This window comes from Carlito syrichta, unplaced genomic scaffold (genome assembly GCF_000164805.1).
Source record: "Carlito syrichta isolate Samal-C Ts95f unplaced genomic scaffold, Tarsius_syrichta-2.0.1 Scaffold305653, whole genome shotgun sequence".
Classification (NCBI taxonomy): domain Eukaryota; kingdom Metazoa; phylum Chordata; class Mammalia; order Primates; family Tarsiidae; genus Carlito; species Carlito syrichta.
In genome coordinates, this window is record NW_007249749.1 from 189,152 (window position 1) to 213,994 (window position 24,843).

The 24,843-nt window shown below is 38.1% G+C and overlaps 1 protein-coding gene across 3 annotated transcripts in view; it reads right to left on the reverse strand.

Moving 5' to 3' along the window:
• Positions 1-789: 789 nt before the first annotated feature.
• Positions 790-24,843, reverse strand: part of DEPDC1B (DEP domain containing 1B) — an 88,529-nt gene continuing 64,475 nt past the window's right edge. The window contains exons 8-11 of one of the 3 annotated variants that reach the window (XM_008062076.2): positions 9,354-9,520; positions 6,655-6,831; positions 2,946-3,131; positions 790-1,785 (exon numbers count right to left, since the gene is read on the reverse strand). In XM_008062076.2, the coding sequence (XP_008060267.1) occupies positions 1,624-1,785; positions 2,946-3,131; positions 6,655-6,831; positions 9,354-9,520 (692 nt within the window). In that variant the 3' untranslated portion in view covers positions 790-1,623. The remainder of the gene's footprint in view (positions 1,786-2,945; positions 3,132-6,654; positions 6,832-9,353; positions 9,521-24,843) is intronic. The other 2 variants (XM_008062077.2, XM_008062078.1) reach the window with 2 other exon arrangements.

Consider the following 24,843-nt stretch of genomic DNA (forward strand, 5'->3'; position numbering starts at 1 on the left):
CCTAGCTCAGTTTCTCCAAAGTGAGTCAAGGTGTCAGCTAGGGCCAGAGTCACCTCAAGGTCCACCCAAAGGGGGATCCACTTTCAAGACCGCTTATAAAGTGGTTGGCAGGCCACGTGTCTTTGACGGCTGCTGGCCGGAGGGTAGCTCACAACATGACAGTGGGTCTTCCTGGGACAAAGCCACAGAGAGCGTACAGAAGACAAGCAAGATGGAAGCCAGAGTCTTTGGGAACCTAATCACAAAAGTGATATCCCATCACTTCAGATGCATTTTATTTGCCAGAAGTGTGTCATTGTGGCTTAAGGAGAAAGGATTACACAGAGCATTAAATACCAGGAGGCAAGGATCACTGGGGACATTTTAGATGCTATCTACCACAGAAAGGAAAAACAAAAACTGTCATTTTTCTTCTGATATGTAGTGAGGGCAGAAAATGCAAAAGAATCACATTAAATGTTTAGAATTAATAAGAAGTCTAGCAAGTCTATTTGGATACAAAACTCAGTAAACAAATGACACTTTGATACCATATACAAACAGTAAAAGGTAATTTTAAAATGATATAATTTACAATAGAATCAAAAAGTAGCATTGATCAACTGAATAATAACTGATGAAGCTAGGGGATGGGTACTAGTTTCTCTAAACTGTTTTGATACTAACATTTTTTAAGTATCAAATACTTAGGAACAAATATAACAAAATATTTGCAAACCTTTACACAGAAACTTAAATTTTTTCTCATTTATTTTAAATAAATGGTGAGGTAAAAAGAAACACTAGGAATGATATTTTTAAAAAACAGTATTTATTTACACATTTTAGTTACATACAAAAGGATGAAAATATATTTATAAATGAAGTAGTCTCATTTCATTTAACTCACTTGTGTCTTTTAACACAACAAAGATGTGACTTAGAATCACATGTCTAAGGGGACCAAAAAAGTTCATCTAGTTCGATCTTCTATTTTTAGCTAAGACTGAAATTACACCACTGCCAGCAGATGAAAATCTACTCCATGTATAGGTAAATGCCAACTAATATATCTTATAAAAACACCAGCTTTAGTAAAATCTGTCATAGTATCCAATAAATCTGCAATAAAAGACATAGCAATCATGATACAACATTAAAAATTTTATTCAACAATGAAAAATAGAATTTACACAGGAGAAATAACAATTGGCTATTAAGTCAATAGCATCACAGTAATAGTACCCAGTGTCTTTCTTATTCAAGAATATATACCAATATCAAGATTTGGGTATAATAACAATAAGTAGGTTGTATACACAACTATTTTATAAACACCATGAAAAGTAATAAAAAGATAATAATACTTTACCCTTACATTTTGTAACAATTACAAATATGTTAACATTACCACTGTATATTTGACCCATAATTTTTAATGATTTGTATACTTTAAAAATAGCATTGAGTTTTATGAAAATACTGATAATGGCTCAACATTTTTTAAAAGTCAGATAATCTTTATCGATATTTCAGTAGTCTATATTTTATACTTTTCTTTCTTCCATCATCATAGCCCTCCTCCTAACCACCATTCACTCGAAACAACAGAGATCTCTAATCCCTGTTGCTGTAAAAGTGTTATTACATCCGAAAACTTCTAGTTCTTTGAAATGGTTGGAAAGGCTTTTTTAGTGCCCACATTAGCAGCTGTGGTTTTGGTTTGGGTTTTTCAGGAAACAGAAGTGCTTCACTTTCTGGCGTAGGAAATCGTTCCTGGTAGACTTCAGGATAGGATTTCTGAAACTAAAAAAAAGGTCCAAGAAGAGTAAAAAAGACATATAAGAGCCAATAAAATTAGAAAGCCGAACTTTAAGAATTTGTGATCCTGTACTTTCCTGTTTTTGTTTTATTTTTAAGTCATCTGATTCCAATTTCTATAGCGCTAATTTGTCTTTCCTTTGATCTAAGCTTCAAATAAAGTCTCCTTTTAGTCATATTTCTTACAATTTCCCCCACTTGCCAACTATAAATAGATCTCACTTTTAAAATATTCACAAGTAACTATGACTTGAAAATAACTTCTGTTCTATACAGTTAAAGAAAAATTTTGGCCCAATTATATTTCACCATTTCCCTGTTTCTCCAACTCAGCCCCACCAGCTTCTGCCCTAATGGAAGAGAGAACATTCTTGTGTATATTACTTTTGGAAAGGTTTAAGGATGGGCAATATGTATTTCCTTTGATCCTCACCACTGAACTCTCCTCCAAAATTACTCAGAGAAGAATATGGTTAGGAAGACAGAATTCTGGTGCTCTGTATGTAATCCTACACATAGAATGTAACCTGGAATCCAGCTATGCAGAGTTCAGTCTTTAAAAACAAAACCATATACCTGTTCATGGATCGATCTTTAAGAATGGTCAAAGTAAACCTATTTTGAGTTTAAAACTATTCTCTGAAACCATAAGCTATGCTGCCTAACATAAAAAACTAAAAACTATTAGAAATACCTGAGGCCAGAAACTAATTTGACAGTAGCTATCTAAAACCAATAGCTTTTAAACTCTAGTCATTTTATACGTGTGAATTTCTTTGGTCTGCCTTTCAAAAAAATTTTTTTAATTTGTCCTCACTGATAGCTTCTCTGAATTAAAGTAATTGCTCTGCTAATTCACATCATGCCACATACAAAAACAAAGGACAGATATTAGAGAATAGCTCTATAAATGAAGAGTTCAATAACAGTAAAGGATCTGCATTGGAGAATAAAGAGCTAGGAAACTGACCATGACTGTGTAAATCAAGAGACCTTTGGAATATGTGAACTGAATAATATGTTTAGGATAATATGCTTAGAAACTGTCATATCTCAAGATGTGATTTACATGAAACATTAAAATAGAGAAGAAACATAAGAGTAGAAAGGGGAACAAAAATGACTTATAACGAATATCTTTTTACCTGCTTCAATTTTTTCTTCTTCTCTTTGTTGGAGAGTTTGACGTCTGTTATGACTTCCTCCAACAAGGCTGCCAGAGGTTCCTGAGAGCCATATGCTCTTTGATATTCAAATTCCTCTGGACTAATTTGACGGCAAAATGATGGAGCAGATAAAGTGATATCCATATCAGCTCCTGGGTATTTTATCTGAAACAAAAGAATGGGTAGTGAAAGAAAATGGTGCATTTTCAAATAAATTACAAAAATTAGTTCAGATCAAATATGGCATATCTCCTCATGCTGTAGGAATGTCACATAATTCCTCAAAATTTGACTAGGGGAACTCTATATCAAAAAGTAGAAGTGTCTTCCTTACTTCAAAATAATAGCATTTAAAGGCACAGTTTTAAATGAGATTTTTTTCCTTTTTAAATTCAAGATTCATTTTAATAAACAAATAAGTTTGCACTTTATTTTAATAAGATCCGAAATTTAAACAGAAAATATAGGTGCTGACTGACATGATTTAAACCAGTTATAATGTTGAACATACACTGTGAACTATCTGGGCTTGTTCCCACATCTAGAGAGTCTGATTCTCCCTCCCTTAGGGACAGAGAGAGGCATGCATTTAGCTGAGCTGTTACGTAGAGAGAGGCACTATGGCCACCTCCAAATGTCTTACTAGTGAGAATCGAGTGACAACAACAAATGTGCAGACACTGCACAAGGCAGAAGGGAGAAGGGAGAAATGAAAAAAAAAAAAAAAGGAGAACCAAGACCTGTGAATAAATGAACATATATTAAAAATATTTAACTTCAAAGCCTGGAGTCTTTTCAAAAATACAGTAGCCTATTGTTTTTCAGCAGAGGATAAAAATTCCAGAATTACATTCACTTTCTTAGTTTAAGATTTTTTTTTCTCTGGGTCATGGCTAAAAATGAGTACATTGCCAAAAGGGGTTATTACATTAAGAACACGCCATGCCTTTTATCAAATCTATTAAAGACAACCTCAGAGAGGCAGACCAGAACCATAAGGGAAAAGGGCCTATACAGGACACTTCCTTCTTTATTTGAAGTAAGAAAGGCAAAAAAAGACAAGGCCAGAATAAAGGATAAGGCCCAGATAGAGTACGACAGCCAGAAGCCGAGGACTGAGAAAAGCCCAGGCTCGAGGGGAACAAGAAGAGGGTTGAAAACAAGGTGCATGGACGGCTTGTGCTAAAAATATTGCCTACCTCACAATTTATCCCAGGGTCAGACCTGAAACTGCCCCCAAACAAGTCACTGGAATAATCCAAGCAATACTGCATTTTCAGAGAAGCACTGCCCTGAATGTGACATGGCATGGGGGCTTACGGGCCTAACCAAGAGAACAGATATCTTTAGGCTTTGAGTGCTGAACAATTGCTTGGCAATTCTACTGTGTACTTTCGAGAGAAAAAGTGATTGGACAATTGAGTAATTACTGATTTTATTCAGTGCACATTGTAGTGTCTCTTTACAGAACCATGTTCATCTGCAGTTAAATTAATCAACATAGCTCAGCCTTCTGATTTTCAAGTGACAGCAAAGGGCTCACGGGGCTAAGTTGCTACAGCATGTGCCTGTGCTGTATATGTGAATACACAAACCTAGCAAGTTATGCAGGGCAACACAGTTATTGCTGTAACAATTCCTTGGAGAAATTCAGTGAAGCCTTTTTTTTTTTTCTCATTTTTACTTTTTTAAAGTTTGGCTCAAAAAAATATTAGGGGAAAAAAGACTAAACAGCAGTAAGATTACGCTTTTCACCCACGAAAATGGCAACGATATGTATGAGTATTAATGAATATATCCAAAGTAGGATATTATCAAAGCATGCAAAGAACACACAATTTCCGATACCACTGACAGGAATGCCAATTAAAATAATTATTCTAAAGAAAAATGTTGTCAATATTTAAAATATGTTCAGGCAATGAGTTGTCAATATTTAAAATATGTTCAGGCAATGCTGCGACTAGGCATTTATTCTTAGAAAATAATCATTGATCAGCCAAAAGTATCTAGCTATAATAATATTTACTTTTATACTGCTTGCAAAACAGGGAGAAAAACATGGAAACAATCTAAATATCAACCCAAAAGTATCATTTAAATAAATTATGGTATATCCATATTATGAAATACTATGTTGCCAATAATAACACTGTAGAATAATAACAATAATGATGGTAATAACAACAATGGCAACCACTAATTGAAGGTTTACAATGTGATAAACATTATTATAAGCACTTCACATGTATTGAGCCACTCAGTTTCTAAAACAACCCTTTGAGGTAAGCATTGACGATTATGATTCCCATTTTACAGAAAAGGAAAGAGGAAGGTTGAAACAGATGCTGAGGCAGAGGGATGCTATATAACTTGCCTAAAGTCATACAGTTAACAAAAGACATAAATTCAAACACCAATTTATAAAACTCTAGAGTCTGGGCCCTTGGCCACTCTAATGTCAACCAAGAATATTTAATAACGTGGAAAATTTTCCTTATATTGTTAAGAAAAAATGAGTTGCAGGAAGGGAAAGAGGGAAGGAGCAGACGGAGGGAGTGGAGGAAAGGAGAGAGAGAGGGAGAGAAGGAAAGTACATGAACATACAGCAGACACACATACACACAAATACCTGAGGGACTATAATACTGACTAGGAACATTTTGGTGTAACTCTGATATTTTTTAGTCTGTATTTTGTATACATCCCAGATTTCTTTAATGTATTAAGATGACAATTATCAAAAATAATTGGAAAAAGTGTCATTTTACTTTTTAAATTATATACTGGAAACTGCTGAACATTTAATACTTTTCATAATACTTTGGTCTTTAATTGTGGAGCTCAAAAAGAGCCCAAGTGAAAAGAGGTCCAATCAGTCAGAAGGAGTCAAGCAGACCTTCTGCCTGCCTTTACCTGTTCCTACAGGCTGACAACCAAACCTTCTGGGGCCCGCATGATAGTAATGGATTACATTTCTTTTGCACCAGTTTGATATAACCACAGCATCAGCTGCCTTTCAAAGAGTGCTTGCCATATATCAGAAATTCACAGTAGGAGTTGTACGATGTCATATTGAAATCTTCACAGCTTTATAAAGTTTAAGAATGATTCATTTAAACACTTGAGAAAAGTAATATCTCCAGAGGTTAAGGGACTTACCCAGAGTCACACAACTAGGAAAGGGTAGAGCTGGGAATTTGCCCAGGGAGTCATAGCTCTAATACTGGTGTTTTTCTCCCATCTCAGGTTTTTAGACGGGCAGTATGGCATAATAGGGTAGAGCACTGATTCTGAAGGCTGATTATATCACTTAAAATTCTAGCTCTGTGACCATGAACAAATTCCTTAAGTTCTCTCTGTCTTAGCTTTCTCATGTGAAAAGGGAAATATTAATAGTAACTAAGTCACAGGGTTATTATGAATCAGATATTTATCACACAGAAATCATTTCCATTAATAAGTATATGTAGATTCTGAACAAACTTATTCAAGAAATTTGCAATAAAAAATATTCACATGGATTGACGTAACAAAGCCAAGTATGTATTCCATAAGCTTTTCGATGATAATTGCAAATATGTGTAGCGCCTACTAGAAGATTAATTCTCATAACAAAATGTCCCCAGAAGCCTAGCAAGCTTATATGCTGCCAATTTTATGGGACTGGCAATATTCCCTCCTTTACCTGGACTCTTCGTAGATGAGCCACACGTTCCTCTATAGAGGTCTGCAAGGCCAGAGGGACTTTCAGAATTTCCTGGTAATTGTCCATCAGAAATGTTACCAACCTGGCAGCTAGTAACTCATCCAAGTCTACTTCATCCTTGGAACACAAGATGCAGCGGGAAAATGTCTGAACCATCTAAAAAAGAGGAGGATGGCAAATAGACACAAATGAAGTTTTTTTCTGAACTGAGTGCAATCTAATTTGCAAAAGGCCAATGTGAATAGTCAGTGAGAAATGGTCCAAGACACAGAGTGCACATCCTACGGTACCTGGCCATCTTGAATGAGCCGATCATCTCATCAACCAGAACAAGCACAATGTGCATCTTCCCTTTAAGTGACTTTGCAGAGAGATGCTTGTCTAAGAAATTTTTTAAAGGTATTCCCTTTTACATATAATTTTAAATAAATAAAAACATATATATACATACACACATATATTTAAACAAATTTTGAAAACTATTATCACCATGATTTCAATCATGTAGCATTTTTAAGATCCAAGTATTTTATAGTCATTTAGTCAAATACTATTCTAATTTCATTATTGATATTTTTTAAACTTACTAGCACAATCTGTATTTCTCAACCATTACATCTTTTTCTAGTTAACTTATTTTCTCTAAGATTTCAGGTGTACATTTGACAATCATCTTTGAGCAAAGCCATGGGACTTTACAATAAATGAATTAAATGATGAAACTTTCTTTACAGCAAGCAGAAATACAAAACAAAATATAGCATTTATAATATACTGTAATGTACATTTCACAGAATTCATATGAACTGCTCCATTCCTTTTTGTTTGTTGGTTTGAGCTGGAGTTTTACTCCGTCACCCAGGCTGGAGTGCAGTGGTACACTCACAGCCACGCCAGCATCGTCCTGCTGGGCTGTGGCGATCTGTCCACCTCAGCCTTCTAAGTATTCAGAACTACAGGCGAGCTACCATACCCAGTTAATTTTTTTTTTGTAGAGACGAGGTCTCACCAAGTTGCCCAGGCTGGTCTCGAACCTGTGGGCTCAGGCAATCCACTCACCTCGGCCTCCCAAAGTGCTGGGATTACAGGCTGAGCCACTGAGCCCGGTCTACTCCATTCTTAATACTATCCTTTGGACTGACTTTTTTTTTCTTTTCCTTTTCCTACTAATTTTATTGCTGACACTCTTTCTTCAAAACCTTTGGGCATACATAACATCCTGTAATTGTTGAGTAGGACTTCACTAACACACTGCAAATTATCTTCACTCACGTTTGTGTGTAGAGAGATACAGGCAGAGATGTTTTTGCTAGATCATGGACCCCAGGGAATCTGTTATCACCTTAAAACTGCATGCAAATTTTACACATACATTCTATATGAGGAATAGGTACAAAATTTTCTTCAGCTTTTCAAAGAGGTCCGTTAGCTCCTTTACCCATCCATTCACCCAAAAAAGAAGCCAAAAATCACTCTGAGTGCACCTCTGTTTTTAATCTGTTACTTCTAAAATTGGGCCAGTGGATTACCAGGGAGTACGCAGTGGTTTATCAGGATATGAAAGCATACACTCCACTAAGGCAACAATTTTGCTCCAAGATGTTTTTTGAGGAAATGTAAGATATTTTGCTAGTAAGTAAACTCTAAATATAAATCGTCTTTAAAAACACATGCTGAGCATAGATGGCAGTTACCAAAGGCTGGGAGTGCAGGAGGATGGACATGGGAGACGTTGGTCAAGCAGTACAAAGTTCCAGTTAGACAGGAGGAATAAGTTTTTAGTAACCTATTGCACAGTGTGGTGACCACAGTTATAATAATGTATTATATATTTCAAAATTGCCAAAAGAATAGACTTTTAATGTTCCAATCACAAAAAACCTGATGTTGACACAGTGATGGATATGTTATTTAGCTTGATTGACGCTTTCTACAAAACATCAATTGTACCCCATAAATATACACAATTATTATTTAAAATTTAAGATAATTTTTTTAAGTGGCAAAAGAGGTCGGGTGTGGTGGCTCATGCCTGTAATCCCAGCATTTGGGAGGCTGGGGTGGGAGGACTGCTTGAGTCCAGGAGTTCAAGACCAACCTCGGCAATATAGCCACACCTCGTCTCTACAAAAAAATGTTTTTAATTAGCTAGGTGTGGTGCATGCATCTGTAGTCCAGCTACTCAAGAGGCTGGGACAGGAAATCTCTCGAGTCCAGGAGGTTGAGGCTGCAATAAGCCATGATCATGAAACTACACTGTATCCTGGACAACAAAATGAGACCCCAACTCAAAAACATAAAAATAAAAGTGGTAAAATAGGATGCAGCAGATATCTCTACACTTAGAGCCTGCTCCCTTCTCAGTCTTCACTTTCATTAGGTTCTTTTGTTGTTGTTTTTTGAGTCAGGGTCTCACTCTGTCACCCAGGCTGCAGTGCACTGACACAATCACTGCAGCCTCAGACTCCGAGGCTTAAGCGATCTTCCTGCCCCAGTCTCCCCCTAATGTTCTTTGAGGCCCTTAGACCGAAGTACAATTCAAGTCTTGGTGGTTACCACCATGGCTTTTTAAGCAAGCCTGCCTTGTGTGTCCCTCTGATCACCCAAACTAGTAAACTTTACTCAGCTGAAGTTCTTTCCAAAACTCAAATCACATCAGATGTTAAAAGGCAACCTACCAGTGTCCGGGTGCCGAAGCCATCACACAGTGGTGGCATCTCTTTGCTTAAGCAGATCCTTGCCATCGTTCTCATCAACAGTTGTAACTTTCTCCTATTTTCAGGAGGCAGGAGGAGGCAGCAAATCTGAAACGCTTCAATTGCCATTTTTTCTTTCTGCAACAAACCTGATAAAGAATAAAATGTTTTCTCTTTTAAAGCCTATACCCTCATGTGTTTGTACACTGTATGTAACAATAAAGAGGGGGGGAAAGCCTTTGACTGCTTGACTATGTATGTTCACGTTTTTGTGAAATATACACTATTAAAATTACATAAAGTATTTTCACATATTTAACTACACTGGGCCAATTTAACATAGATTCAGGTAGCTTACAAATCATCACAGAAAATACAAACCATCAACCAGGGATGACAAATATATAGACCCAAATAGTCAATTTTTTCCTCCTATACACGATACAGGCATAACTATGTTTTCATAGTTATATACTACCCCCGAACCAGGAGAAGTCAGGCTAACACTAACCTCACCCTCAACACTCATGCTATTAGCAGGTTCAAGATAGCAACAGGAAAAATATGAATGTGCCATTCCTCATGATCAGCAGGGTCATCATCTTGTACAACTCTCACAGACTAAATAAAGGAACGATGTTCACATAATCAGTCCACTGCCAACTGGCTCTACTTCTTTCTAAATAACATCTGTCAAATAACCCCTCCTGCCGCTTAGGCTCTCTCTTGTAGTTAAGTTAAATTGTATTATCCACCATCCTTCTGCACCTCAGGTATGATTTTGCTAAAAATTAAAGTATTGTAATATTATTCTCCTTCTGACAATATTTGTCCCTGGACACACTCATATCCAAGCCCTCTAATGTGGAGAAACTGCTCCTACCTATTTATTTGTTTAAAATCCAGCCTTTTTAAGTTTCCACTAGTCTTTGACTTGAAAGCAAAAACCACCTTTCACGTGGGATAAATATTTGCTGACCATCTACAATATACCAGGAACCGTGCTCAACCCTAGAAATACAAAGATATGCCAGGCCCCTTCCTCTAAAGAGCTATATACTGTGAGGAGGAGGAGGAGACCCATGAACAAATAAGTGACAAAATGAGAAGCAATAGAAGAGACATCTGCAAGGGGCATAGGAGGTTAACTATTAGTCACTCAATGACTGCAGCACAGGTTACTCGGATGAGGACTCAGTAGATGTGAAGCTAGAAAGTATGGCAGAGATGAGGACTTAGAAGACCCTGAATGCCAGACTAAGGAGCTTGGGTCTGATCCCAAAGGCTTGGATGTGCATGGGAGGGAAGGGCAGGAGGAGAGAGCTTTTATGTGCCAAGTGCCGACCCTAGATGTACTCAGGAACTCTGCTGCTGATTATCATCATTATTATCTATGCAGACCTGTTTTCAATTCTACACAATCAAATCATGGAAAGAAGAAATGGTTTATGACTGTATTTTAATTCATTCTTTCATTTACCCAACAAATACTAATGAAGCCCTACCTGTATTCCAGGAACTGCGTTAAAGGGGATATGCAGTGGGGAATAAAACAAAATCCCCACCTGATCCCACAGAGCTTGCTTTCCAGCAGTTACTAAGCCAAGGTATAGAAATATGCTACCCAGTGGGAAGATGTTATAGAGGAAAATAAAGCAGGAAAGGAGCTGGGGAGTGAGGGGCTGTGCTCCAAAAAAACACTCCTAGCATTTTAGGAAAGACCTCTCTCTAAGGAGGTGACATGAGCAGAGATATGAAGGAAATGAGAGCAGTCAGGGAAATATCAAAGAGACAAACTTTCAAGGGGGAGAAAACAGCAATGAAAAAGATTGACATGAGAATATGCTGGGTGTGTTTGAGGAGCAAGTGTAGAGAGGAGAGTAGACGGAAAAGGCAATCCGAAATGAGGTCAGACAGGGAGCCGAGGGCCGGATCATGCAAACTTTGTAGGTTATCATTAAGGAGTTTTCTTATAGATACCTGAGAAGCACTGGAGGGTTCTGAGCAGGGGAGTCACTACTGAACTGCTTTCTCCTCTGGCAGCTGAATAGCAAAAAGACTGCAGGAGGGTAGCAGGGAAAAAGGAAGACACAGGCATGATCTAGTTGGGGCTGGAGCAGCAGCAACACTGGCAATAACTACTTACATTCTAATTCTATTTCTCCACAAAGCCTTCTACTTCTTCCATAAAGCCTTTTAAAACATTAACCCACAATCCTTTCTTTTCCTGAATTATAAATACCTTCGGAGAGTTAACTTTCATCTTATCCCTACTATGTTTCGTGTGTATATATATATATATATATATAGAGAGAGAGAGAGAGAGAGAGAGAGAGAGCGAGCGCTATAAATATATACATGAGTATATTGTATATATAGGTGGTGCCAAAAAAGCATACACATTTTAAGAGACGTTATCTATGCATTACTTTTCAAAGTTGAATTAAATTACAGTAGCAATATGTAGTTTGACACTTGCTCAACCATGCTTCATTTTCTTTGACTGTCCTGCCTGTCACATGGTGATACTAGTATTCATTTGATTGACATCATCTTTTGAGCGAACGTCATATTTAAAATGTGTATACATTTTTTTAGCACCCCCTGTATATTGCTTTATGAATAAGACTACAAGCTAATTGAAAGCTTAATGCATTTCTTTTGACAAGCTGTATCTCTTAATACAAGGCATAAAGATAAATATTCAAATACCTATTTGTCAATAGAATCGTAATCCTTTTGAAGTTATGCCACAACATTTATAGTACAATATTTAAGAAATAATAAATTATAAGTATGCTGATTATAAAACTTTACTAAAATAACGTATTAAAAAAGAAACATTAAAAAATTGAGCACATCAGCATTGTAAAATTATTAGAATTTTCAAATTTTTTGTTAGGATACTATTACTTACACAAATATATAAAAATTATACATGTCATAGCTTTGAAAAAATTGTTATTATGAAATTCCAAACTTCCAGTTGCTTGCATGGATAAAGCCAAACTTGGAGTAGACCATGATTTCAGGCTTTACGAAAATCAAGTGAGAAGGCATAGACAGGTAAATCCATCTCAGGAGTTTATTTACACAAAGCTATATACTGGGTGACAAAAGACTTCTCTGGACTTACAAACATCCCGGTGACTCAATGACCCTTCTGTGAGACCAGGAACTCTCCTTTCCTCCCTTCTGTCACTGACCACAGTCGGGACTCCTGCAATTCCTTCCAACTGTCAACCTTCCCACTTCCCGTGAGAATAGAAGCCCTTGCTACCAATCCCTTCTTCCTTTAAATCCTCAATCGTTCCTTACAAGACCAAGTCCTGTTTTTCAAAGTGGAGGAGCCACTGTCAGTATCTTCAATGGAAGGAAGTCCCTGTGGCACAATATTGGATAATGTGGAGGGAAGCACAGCTGTTTATCCCCAAAGCTAAAAGAAGAGCAGAAAATGATGAGGCTTCTGTCACCCATAGCTGGAGCATAGACTACAGTTGAACAGACTAGGGAGAAAACTCCCTGTAAGGACTGGTTAGGCCTATAACACTATAAGATTTGAACCATAATTAAGCTATATAATGAATGACATAGGACTCTGTAAGTTGATCTGCAATTTAGCCACCCTCTATAGCATTACTTCTTGGAGTAGTGAGAAAGAGCAGAACACTATATGGTCTAAGTTTTCTGCCTAAAAAGGTTTAGAACAAAGCCTATCATTTTGATATAATTTATGAGATAAAACTGAAAGATTAATTTGTTTCTTCCTCCCATAAGGTATAAAAGTTGGTACTCCCAATTCCCCTTACCCACTCAACTCTTTTCCAAGTATACATTATCACCTCCTAATATGCAACAGAATTTACTTAATCTGTTATTTACCATTATTTCCCTGCCTCACTGGAAGGCAAGCTCCACAAGGATAGGGATTTTCTTCAGTTTTGTTTATTGATGATATCCCTCCAGTAGCTAGAAGAATACCTGGCACTTCATAGGTACCAGAAAATATTTTGTGTGAATGTACAAATGAATGAATGAATGAATGCATAAATGAAGGAATGAGAATGATCCAACTCCCTGTGGGTTGCAGCCAGAATATTCAAAAGTCATTTAACCTCCATGAATCAGCAAAATGTTAAACATAAAACCAAATTAATGTATTACACTGGGGGCTCATGGGATGTATAGGGTGGTCAAGTGAACCAAAAGGTTCAAAAGCATCAAATCATAGATACTGCTATATTACAGCACTAAAACTAATACAGGGGAAAAAATACGACATAAGATGCAAGTTTGACTAGATTTTTTTGAAAACTCTAATTAAGAAATATATTGTGCACTGATATACAACAGCAAATTTGGCTCTGGGTCTTGTCATGATAGCAGGTAAAATTTCACAATGTCCCAACATAGGTATATTATTAAGAAGTAAATCATTTAAGTCTGTCCTCCAGTTTCCTAAACAGTTGCATAACCACATTACATAGTATGGAAGAAAGTACAAACATATGCAAACATCATCCATATATAATACTTTTGTAAAAGTCACCATGCATAATTCAGAAAGCCTCTGTCATAATTACCATTCTGTCAATCATTGGAAGATTTTCATGCCTGTATTATTATTATTATTATTATGTGCAAAAAGATGTGTTAGGAGGTCCTATAACAACTCAAACTTTTCTTGATTTTTCAGATAAAGTAAGTAGATACCTTTGTCAACATCACTGAGAGAACTATAATTGTAGTTTACAGCCATTTGATAGTTGGCCTCTTGCTAACTTAAAGATTACAGAAGTCTTTGCTGGAATTGCATATTAATATACAGGCATAACCTTGTTTTATTGCAGATACTTTTTTCGTTTTTTTCATATTGAAGGTTCATGGCTACCCTGCATTGATAAAGTCTATCAGGACCATTCTTTACAACAGCATGTGCTCACTTCATGTCTCTGTATCATGTTGGGTAATTCTACTTCAGATTTATCATTGTTACTACATCTGTCAAGGTGATCTGTGCTCAGTAATTTTTGATGTTACCACTGTAATTGTTTCAGGGTGCCACAACCCGTGCCCACATAAAATAACAAACATAATCTACAAAGGTGCATATACTGACTGCTCCACTAACCTGCCATTCTCCATCTCCCTCTCCTTGGACTTACTATTCCCTGAGACACAACACCACCTGAATTACCAATTCATAATTCTACACTGGCTTCTATCATAGAAGATTTTCATGCCTGCATTACATTTATATGCAAAAAGATGTCTAGCTCCCTGGTGTTAGGAAGTTCTGTAATAACTCAAATTTGTCTTGATTTTTGAGATTTTGAGAGCTGCTCAGCTCTCACTTTAAATTAAAGGAAATAATTGAGCTCTAGTAAGGAAGGCACATTCAAAGCTGAGAGAAGCTGTAAGAAGGCCTCTTGTGCCAAACAGCCAAGTTGTGAACACAAAGGAAAAGTTTTCAAAAGAAACTAAAAGTGCAACTCCAATGAACATGCAAATGGTAAGAAAGTGAAACAACCTTATTGCCGATATGAAGAAAGTCTGAGTAGTCTGAATAGATGGTCAAACCAACGACAACATCCCCTTAAGCCAGACTGTAATCTAGAGCAATGCACTTTCTTCAATACTGTAAAGGCTGAGAGAGAGAGAGAGAGAGAGAGAGAGAGAGAGAGAGAGAGAGAGAAAAGAGTTAGATGCTAGTTCATAAAATTTACAGAAAGACATCTCATAACAGAAAAGTGCAAGGTGAAGCAGCAAGTGCTGGTGGAGAAGCTGCAGCAAGTTATCTAGAAGATCTAGCTAAGATCATTGGTGAAGGAAGTTACAGCAAACAAGAGATTTTCTTCTTTTTTTCAGAATTTTATCTATTTTATTTTATTTATTGTAAAGATGTGGGGTACAATTCAAGGTTAGGTATATACATGTTCATTATGCCGGTACGCTTGTTGATGCCCCCCTTCCCCGGGCAGATTCCCACTACTGCCAACCTTGCATCCCCGTCCCTCTCCCGGTAGTTTCCTGCTACTGCCAAACATTTTCTTATAGTATTATGATAATTGTTCAAGGTCAGCTTATGAGTGAGAACATGTGATACTCAGTTCTTTGTTTCTGTGAAAGATCACTTGGTATTATAGATTCTAAGTCCATCCAGGTTGCTGTGAAGAGAGTTTCAATGTAGACAAAACAGTCTTCTATTAGAAGAACATGTCATCTAGAACTTTCATAGCTAGAGAGGAAAAGCTAATGCCTGGCTACAAAGCTTCAAAGGGCAGGCTGACTCTCTTGCTAGGGATTAATGCAGCAGATGACATTAAGCTAAGGACAATGCTCATTGACTATTCCAAAAATTCTAGGACTCTTAGGAATTACACTGTATCTACTCTGCCTGTGTTCTATAAATCGAACAACACCTGGATGACAGGATATCTGTTTACATCATGGTTTACTGAATGCTTTAAATTAAATGTTGAGATCTAACTGTTCAGGAAAAAAGATTGCTTTCAAAATATTACTGCCCACTGACAATGCACCAGTCACCCAAGATCTCTGATGGAGATATACAAGAAAATTAATTTTGTTTTCATGCTACTAACACAATATTCATTCCACAGGCCATGGATTAAAGAGTGTTTTAGACTTTCAAGACTTATTATTTAGGAAATACATTTCATAAGGCAATGGCTGCCATAGCTAGTAATTCCTTTGATGGAGCTGGGTAAAGTAAATTAAAAATCATCTGGAAAGGATTCACCATCCTAGATGCCATTAAGAAAATTCATGATTTACGGGAGGAGGTCAAATATCAACATTAACCGGAGTTTGGGGTCAGACAGAGAGGCTCACACCTATAATCCCAGCACTTTGGGAGGCCGAGACAGGAGGACTGTTTGAGCCCAGGAGTTCGAGACCAGCCTGGGAAACATAGTGAGATCTTGTCACTATCAAAAATAAAAATAAAAAATCACAGAATTAGCCAGGCATAGTGGTGCATACCTGTAATCCCAGCTACTCAGGAAGCTGAGATGGAAGGATCACCTGAGCCTATGAGGTAGAGGCTGTATAGTGAGCCATGATCATGCCACTGAGTTCCAGCCTAGGTGATAGATTAGACCACAATTCCAAATAAAATAAAACAGGAGTTTGGAAGAAGTTGACTTCAACCCTCATGAATGACTTTAAGGGATTCAAGTCTGGTGGAAACAGCAAAAGAACTAGAATTAGAAGTAGAACCTGATGTTATGACTGAATTGCTACAATCTCACAATCAAACTTGAACAGATGAGAAGTTGCTTCTTATGTTGAACAAAGAAAGTGGTTTCAATCTACTCCTGGTGAAGACATTGTGAACATTGTTGGTAAATAATGAATTAGATAAATTCAGTTGATAAAGCAGTGGTAGAATTTGAGAGGACTCCAATTTTAAAAGAAGTTCTACTATAGGCCCAATGCTGTCAAACAGCATCATAAGCTACAGAGAAATCTTTTGTAAAAGGAAGCGTCAATCAATACAGCGGCCGGGCTCAGTGGCTCAGCATGTAATCCCAGCACTTTGGGAGGCCGAGGTGAGTGGATTGCCTGAGCCCGCGGGTTCGAGACCCGCCTGGGCAGTGAGACCTCATCTCTACAATAAATCAAAAAATCAGCCGGGCGTGGTAGCGCATACCTGTAATTCCGGCTACTCGGAAGTCTGAGGAGGAAGGATCGCCAGAGCCCAGCAGGTCGAGGCTGCGGTGGCCGGGAGAGGCTACTGCACTCCAGTCTGGGCGACAGAGTGAGACTCCAACTCAAAAAAAAAAAAAAAATCGATACAGCAAGCTTCTTTACTGTCTTATCATAAGAACTTGCTTCAGCAAACACCACCCTAAATCAGTCAGCAGCTATCAACTTTGAGGCAAGATCCTCCACCAACAAAAAGATTATAACTAATCTCAGATAAGCATTAGTATGTTTTAGCATTATTGTATTTTTAAATTAATGTATGTAAAGTATTTATGTAAATGTAATGTTATTGCACACTTAACAGCCTACAGTATAGTGTAAACACATCTTTTATGTGCACTGAGAAACCAAAAAATTCATGTAACTCGCTTTATTACAATATTCACTTTTGCAGTGGTCTATAACCAAACCTGCAATACCTTCAGGGTATGCTTGTAAAATGTACAATGCCATTGTCTTTTTTTTTTTTTGAGTTGGAGTCTCACTCTGTCGCCCAGACTGGAGTGCAGTGGCCACTCCCGGCCACTGCAGCCTCGAACTGCTGGGCTCCAGCGATCCTTCCGCCTCAGCCTTCTGAGTAGCCGGAATTGCAGGCATATGCTATCACGCCCGGCTGATTTTTTGATTTATTGTAGAGATGAGGTCTCACTGCCCAGGCGGGTCTTGAACCCGTGGGCTCAGGCAATCCACTCACTTCAGCCTCCCAAAGGCGCGGGATTACAGGCTGAGTCACCGAGCCCGGCCCAATGCCATTGTCTTAAAATGTAGGTGAAGAGTTTTGTATTTTTAATCATATTTTCCATGAGAAGCCCCTGTGGTAAAGATTTTGCCAAGTTCAGTCAGTATTTAGAATTCTGAACATCTGCTCTGTCCTGTGAATATGCAGATGGCCTATTGGACAAGTTAGCACTGCAGTTAAGACTATCTGCAGCCTGAAATACCTGGGTTTTTATATAAACTTTGCGACTTAGCTAGCCATATGATCTATAAGCCCTAATGGAGAAAATAATTAAGAGTCATAAGAATTAAAAGACCTGAATTGCACCCCAAAACGTTAAAATAAAAACTTTCTTTAAATTGAAAAAAATTAAATGAGACAGCACATTATAGTGCTCAAAGTAGAATGTGACAATAAATACTAAAAAAATTAGCTATCATCAATGTTCCTAAAATTATACAAATAAAAAGCACTACTTTAGCAAGTTTCATTTTAGGAAAACATTACATTTAATAACTTTTCACCTGCAATCTGGTAAAGTAACTTCAAAGCTACACACAAGATTTCAAGGACAAAACACAATGGCTGACCTGCTTTTACTTCTTCCAATTCAATTAATTCAAATAGATAAAAAGTTCACTGGGAAAAACATAAAATGAGTTATGCAAAGTGTATAAATGGCAAAAATCAGGAATAGGGATGTATTCTAAAAGATATCAAGACTTGTTATAAAGCTATAGTAATTAAGCAATATAATGCTACCACAAGAATTAGATAAACATTTAATAGGATGAAGCAGAAAACCCAGAAACCGACCTAAGTATGCATGGAAACTTGATATATGACAGAAGTAACAGTACAAACCACCAAGAAAAGGATGATCTATTAAAAAAAATGGTGAGAACTTCCAGCAAGATGGCGACGGGGCAACACGGTCTGTGAAAACCTCTGCAAAGGAGAACTGCAGTGGGTCTCTGACTCTTGCTCCGGGGTCTGCGAACCCCAACATCGCAGCCTGCGCTTTATACAGAGCTCGGCCGTTGCCACCGCAGGGGCATCGCAGCGGACTGGACAGTCACTGCAGCACAAACGGCGTCGCCGCCGCCGTAGCTCCCCCCCTCCTGCCGCCGCCGCATAGCACATCTCACCACGCAGGCCAGAGGCGATCCACTTCAGTCCTTCAAGCCCCTTCAAGGAAGATCTGCTGGGATTGCTGCCACCTCTCCTGCGACCGAGACATCCTGCCTGCCGTAAGTCTCCTGCCGTCTGCCCTGAGTCATCTTGCCATCTTCAGCCTCTGCCATCTTCAGCCTCTGCCGTCCCTGTCCGGCCCCACCCCCTCTGGGGCGAGCAGCTGAGATAGCACCCCCTGCTGGCGATTCAAGGTAACAACACCGAAATGGGAGAAACAAGCCTGATGAAGACAGAGGCCAGAGTGGTGAACAGAGGGCGATGTGAACTGTCCTTCACAGCAGACCAGGGGCAACTGACCCTAACTGCAAACTAATATACCAGCTTGAAAAGAAAACTAGAAATCAGACCGGAAAGGACATTGGACTTAAACGAAATGTCTCAGAGTGTGCTTCATTGATTCTGTTCGTTTAATGACATAATTCTATTCCTACTGTATTGTTCCTTTTTTTCTTTTTTCCTCTTCCTTTTCTTCTCTTTTCTTCTCTCTGTAAACCATATCTTGGTATAGAGGAACAGCACACAAATAAGGTGGATGGATACCTGGTATGTTAGCATCACTATACGTTTTATTTTTGTTTGTATGAGAGTTGGTTCGTCTGTAGCTGTGCTCTATTGTTTTTATCTGTTTCAGTATAGGCCTTTCTCTCTATTTGTTGGCACGTTCGTTTGTTTCCCCCCTTACTCCTCTATCTCTCCACCCCCCTCTTCAACCCACTGCCTGCTCCATTCTCTCCCCTCTGCTAACCACATTTTATTTCAGGGAGTAAACCTACAGCCGCACTGCACAGACAGATTCCAAGGCAGTGGGAAGTGGGTTCCAGATTATTCACACACCTGTCAGCAAATACCAGGACCTGCAGATAGATTTTGAATCACAACTCCCCCCTTAAGTAAATCTCAAAACTGCAAAAAGGACCACCCCCAACCTACAGTGAAACTCCAGAATTCAACAAAGTAAGAGGGCAACATAAAGAATAGGAGATTGAACAAACAGAAGTAAAACCAATCTCTTTACCCCTGAATAACACAATTAAAGAAGACGGTGACGTGGAGGGAAGGAAAAAGTAGGGAGGGGGAAAAACCGCATGAATGAAGAAAAGCCAAAAGAAGCATATAATTCTCACACAGACCCCAGGGAGATCAGACACTGAGAAAACGGATTCTGGAACACAAACAATGAAGAGCCCCCAGAATGACTGGTTACATGCAACAAACCCAGACATCAAGACATTAATGGAGAGAATTTAAAAAATTGAGGAGACACAAGAGAAAAATAGGAAGGAGCTGATGTCAGAAATAACAGCAGTAAAGAATACTGTGATGGAAATGAATAACAGACTAATAAGCATGGAAAGCAGAATCAGCCAAGCAGAAGAAAGAATCTCAGAGCTCAAAGACAAAAACACAGAACTAACCCAAACTGCCAAAAGCATAGAAAAGAAGCTCAAAAAGACAGAACAAAACCTGCAAGAGATAAATGATCACTTCAAGAGACCAAACCTAAGAGTAATTGGGCTTCCTGAGGCAGAGAGAAAGACAGAAGCCACATTGGAACAAACATTTCATGAAATCATTCAAGAAAACTTCCCTCATCAAGGATGAAAAAATTCAAACACAAGAGACTCTGAGAACCCCTGCAAGACAACAAATGAGAAGACCAACTCCCAGACACATAATAATTCGCCTAAACAAAGTAGCTATAAAAGAAAAAACACTAAAGGCAGCAAGAGAAAAAGGCCAGACTACCTACCAGGGAAAACCAATTAGAATAGCAGCAGATTTATCCACAGAAACCCTTCAGGCGAGGAGAGCCTGGAGCCCTATCTTCAAACTTCTAAAAGAGAAATGATTTCAACCAAGAATAACCTACCCAGCCAAACTAAGCTTCATTAGTGAGAGAGAATTGAAATCTTTTCCAGATATCCAATCCCTAAGAACCTACGCCGCCACCAGACCACCTCTACAAGAAACACTTTAGAAAGTACTGAACACAGAAGAAAAAGAAAAAAGAACAACAACATTCTTCACAAGAGTACAGGCAAAAGATTAAAAACACACATGAACCAACTCCAAAATCCAAAGAAAGACAACAAACAAACAGGAACAACTCTGTAGAACCTTATGACAGGGATCAACTCGTCCATTTCAATTATTAGCCTAAATGTGAATGGACTAAATGCACCACTGAAAAGACTAGAATGGCAAAATGTATAAAATATCATCAGGCAACAATCTATTGCCTTCAAGAGACTCACCTCACTAGAAAGGACAATCACAGACTCAAAGTAAGAAGGGAAACAAACTGTCAGGCGAACAGAATACAAAAAGAAAGGAGGAGTAGCAATCTTAATTTCAGACAAAATACCCTTCAAGCTATTAAAAATCAACAAAGATACAGAACGCCACTACATAATGATAAAAGGCTCAATCCATCAACAAGAAATATCTGTCCTAAACATATATGCACCCAACATAGGTGTGCAAACTTTCATAAAGCAACTCCTAGGAAAACTAAAGAAAGATATTGCCTCTAACACCATCATAACTGGGGACTTTAATACCCCACTCACAACCCTAGACAGATCATCAGGACAAAAAATCAGCAAGGAGATCCGGAACCTCGATGTGACTTTGGAACAAATGGACTTAATTGATACCTACAGAACACTCCATCCAAGACCAGAGAATACAAATTCTACTCATCACCACATGGAAAATATTCTAAGATCAACCACATACTCAGCCATAAATCAAGCATAAGAAAATTTAAAAGGACCGAAATTCTACCATGTACCTTCTCGGACCACAGTGGAATAAAAATAAACATTGACACCAACAAAGTCCCCCCAAAACCCACAAAGACATGGATACTAAACAGCTTGATGCTAAACAACTCCTGGGTCATTGATGAAATCAAAACAGAGATCAAAAGATACCTGGAAACAAATGAAAATGAAGAAACATCTTACCAAAATCTCTGGGACGCCTTGAAAGCTGTGGTAAGAGAGGAATTTATATCCCTACAAACACACATGAAGAAAATGGAAGGAACACAAATTAACAACATAACAAGTCACCTAAAGAAGCTGGAAAAGTAAGACCACAAAAACCCTAATTTCAGCAGAAGAATCCAGATCACCAAAATAAAAGCCCAAATCCAGGACATAGAAGACAAAAAGATAATACAAAAAAACAATGAAACAAAAAGCTGGTTCTTCGAAAGGATAAACAAGATTGATGGTCCCGTAGCTAGAAGGACCAAGAAAAAACGAGAGAAAAACCAAATAAGCACAATCAGAAACACAAAAGATGAAGTCACATCTGACCCTGAAGAAATACAAAAGATCATTAGAGACTATTACATACACTTGTATGGAAACAAACGTGAAAACCTTAAGGACATGGAGGACTTCCTGAAATCATACAACCTACCTAGGTTGGAACAAGAAGAAATTGAGACCCTAAATAGACCAATAACAAACAAGGAAATCGACTACGTAATAAGAAAACTTCCTACAATAAAAAGTCCTGGTCCAGATGACTTTCCAGCAGAATTCTACAAGACATTTAAGGAGGAGCTGATACCAATCCTACTGAAGGTATTCCAGGCGATTGAAAAAGATGAAACTCTCCCCAAATCATTTTACCAAGCCAACATCACATTGATACCCAAGCCAGGTAAAGATCCAACAAAGAAAGAGAGCTACAGGTCAATATCTTTGATGAACATAGATGCTAAAATTCTCAACAATATCCTAGCAAACCGGATTCAGCAATACATCTTAAAAATCAGCCATCATGACCAAGTAGGCTTCATTCCTGTGTTGCAAGGCTGGTTCAACATTTGTAAAACCATAAATGTAATTAAATATATCAACAGATGTCAAAACAAAAACCACATGATGATATCATTAGATGCAGAAAAAGCTTTTGATAAAATCCAGCACCCTTGCTTGATAAAAAAACCTTGGACATCTAGGCATACGGGGAACATACCTCAAAATAGTAAAAGCCATCTATGAGAAACTCACAGCCAGCATACTCCTAAATGAACAAAAATTGGAACCATTTCTCCTGAAAACGGGAACACGACAAGGATGCCCACTCTCACCCCTCCTGTTCAACATAGTATTAGAAGTCCTGGCTCGAACAATCAGAGGAGAGGAGGCATCAGGGGTATCCAAATAGGAAAAGAAGAAGTCAACTTATCTCTCTTCGCAGATGATATGATTGTGTACCTTGAAAACCCAAGAGAATCTGTCAAAACCTCCTTATACTGATAAAGGCCTTTGGCAAAGTCTCAGGATACAAAATAAATGTACAAAAGACAATCGCATTTCTCTACACCAATAATAAACAAACAGAAACCCAAATAAAAAACACAATTCCATTCACAATAGCCACAAAAAAATGAAATACCTTGGCATCTTCCTAACCAGAGACGTGAAATACCTTTACAATGAAAATTACAAAACACTGCTCAAAGAAATCAAAGATGACACAAACAGGTGGAAAAATATCCCATGCTCATGGATTGGAAGAATCAACATTGTGAAGATGTACATCTTACCTAAGGCAATCTACAAATTCAATGCAATAACCATCAAATTACCAGCAACATTCTTCTCAGACCTAGAAAAAACAACACAGGAATTCATATGGAAACACAAACGTCCAAGAATAACCAGAACAATCCTCAGCAAAAAAAAACAAAGCAGGTGGTATCACATTACCAGACTTCAAACTTTACTATAAAGTTACAATCATCAAAACAGCTTGGTATTGGTATAGGAACAGGCATATAGATCAATGGAATAGAATTGAGATTCCAGAAGCAAAACCTCAATTTCTTAACCAACTCATCTTCGACAAGACCTCCACCACCTACCACTGGGGAGAGGAGAATCTATTCAGTAAATGGTGCTGGGAAAACTGGCTGACCGCATGCAGAAGCTTGAAACAGGACCCCTATCTATCCCCATGCACAAAGGTTAACTCCAAATGGATCAGAGGCCTAAATGTAAAACCTCAAACCATAGGAACCTTAGAAAATGAAGGAAACACCCTCATGGAAATTGGAACTGGCATCCAATTCCTGAACAAAACCCGAAACCCACAGGTCATAAGAGAGTAGATAGACAAGTGGGACCTTACTAAACTGACAAGCTTCTGCAAGGCCAAAGAAACCATCAAGAGAGCAGGGAGACAGCCTACAGACTGGGAAAAAGTATTTGCCAACACCAGGTCAGACAAAGGCTTAACATCCTGGATCTACAAAGAACTAAAATGTGTTGAAAAGAAAAAAAAAACAACCCCATTATAAAATGGGCAAAAGATATGAACAGACACTTCACAAAAGAGGACATCTGAGCAGCCAACAGACACATGAAGAAATGTTCAACCTCACTAATCATCAGGGAGTTGCAAATCAAAACCACACTGAGGTACCACCTAACTCCAGTCAGAATGACAATGATCAACAACTCAAAAACTAACAGCTGCTGTAGAGGGTGTGGCGAAAAGAGAACACTTCTACACTGTTGGTGAGAGTGTAAACTAGTGCAGCCTCTGTGGAAAGCAGTGTGGCGATTCCTAAAAGCTCTAAATATCAACCTCCCATATGACCCCGCAATCCCCTACTGGGAATATACCCTAAAGAACTCAAATCACTCTATAAAAAAGATACCTGCACACGTATGTTTATCACAGCATTGTTCACAATAGTAAGTACCTGGAAACAACCATGCTGCCCATCAAAAGAGGTCTGGATTAAAAAATGTGGTACATATACACGATGGAATACTACGCAGCCATTAAAAAGAACAAAAC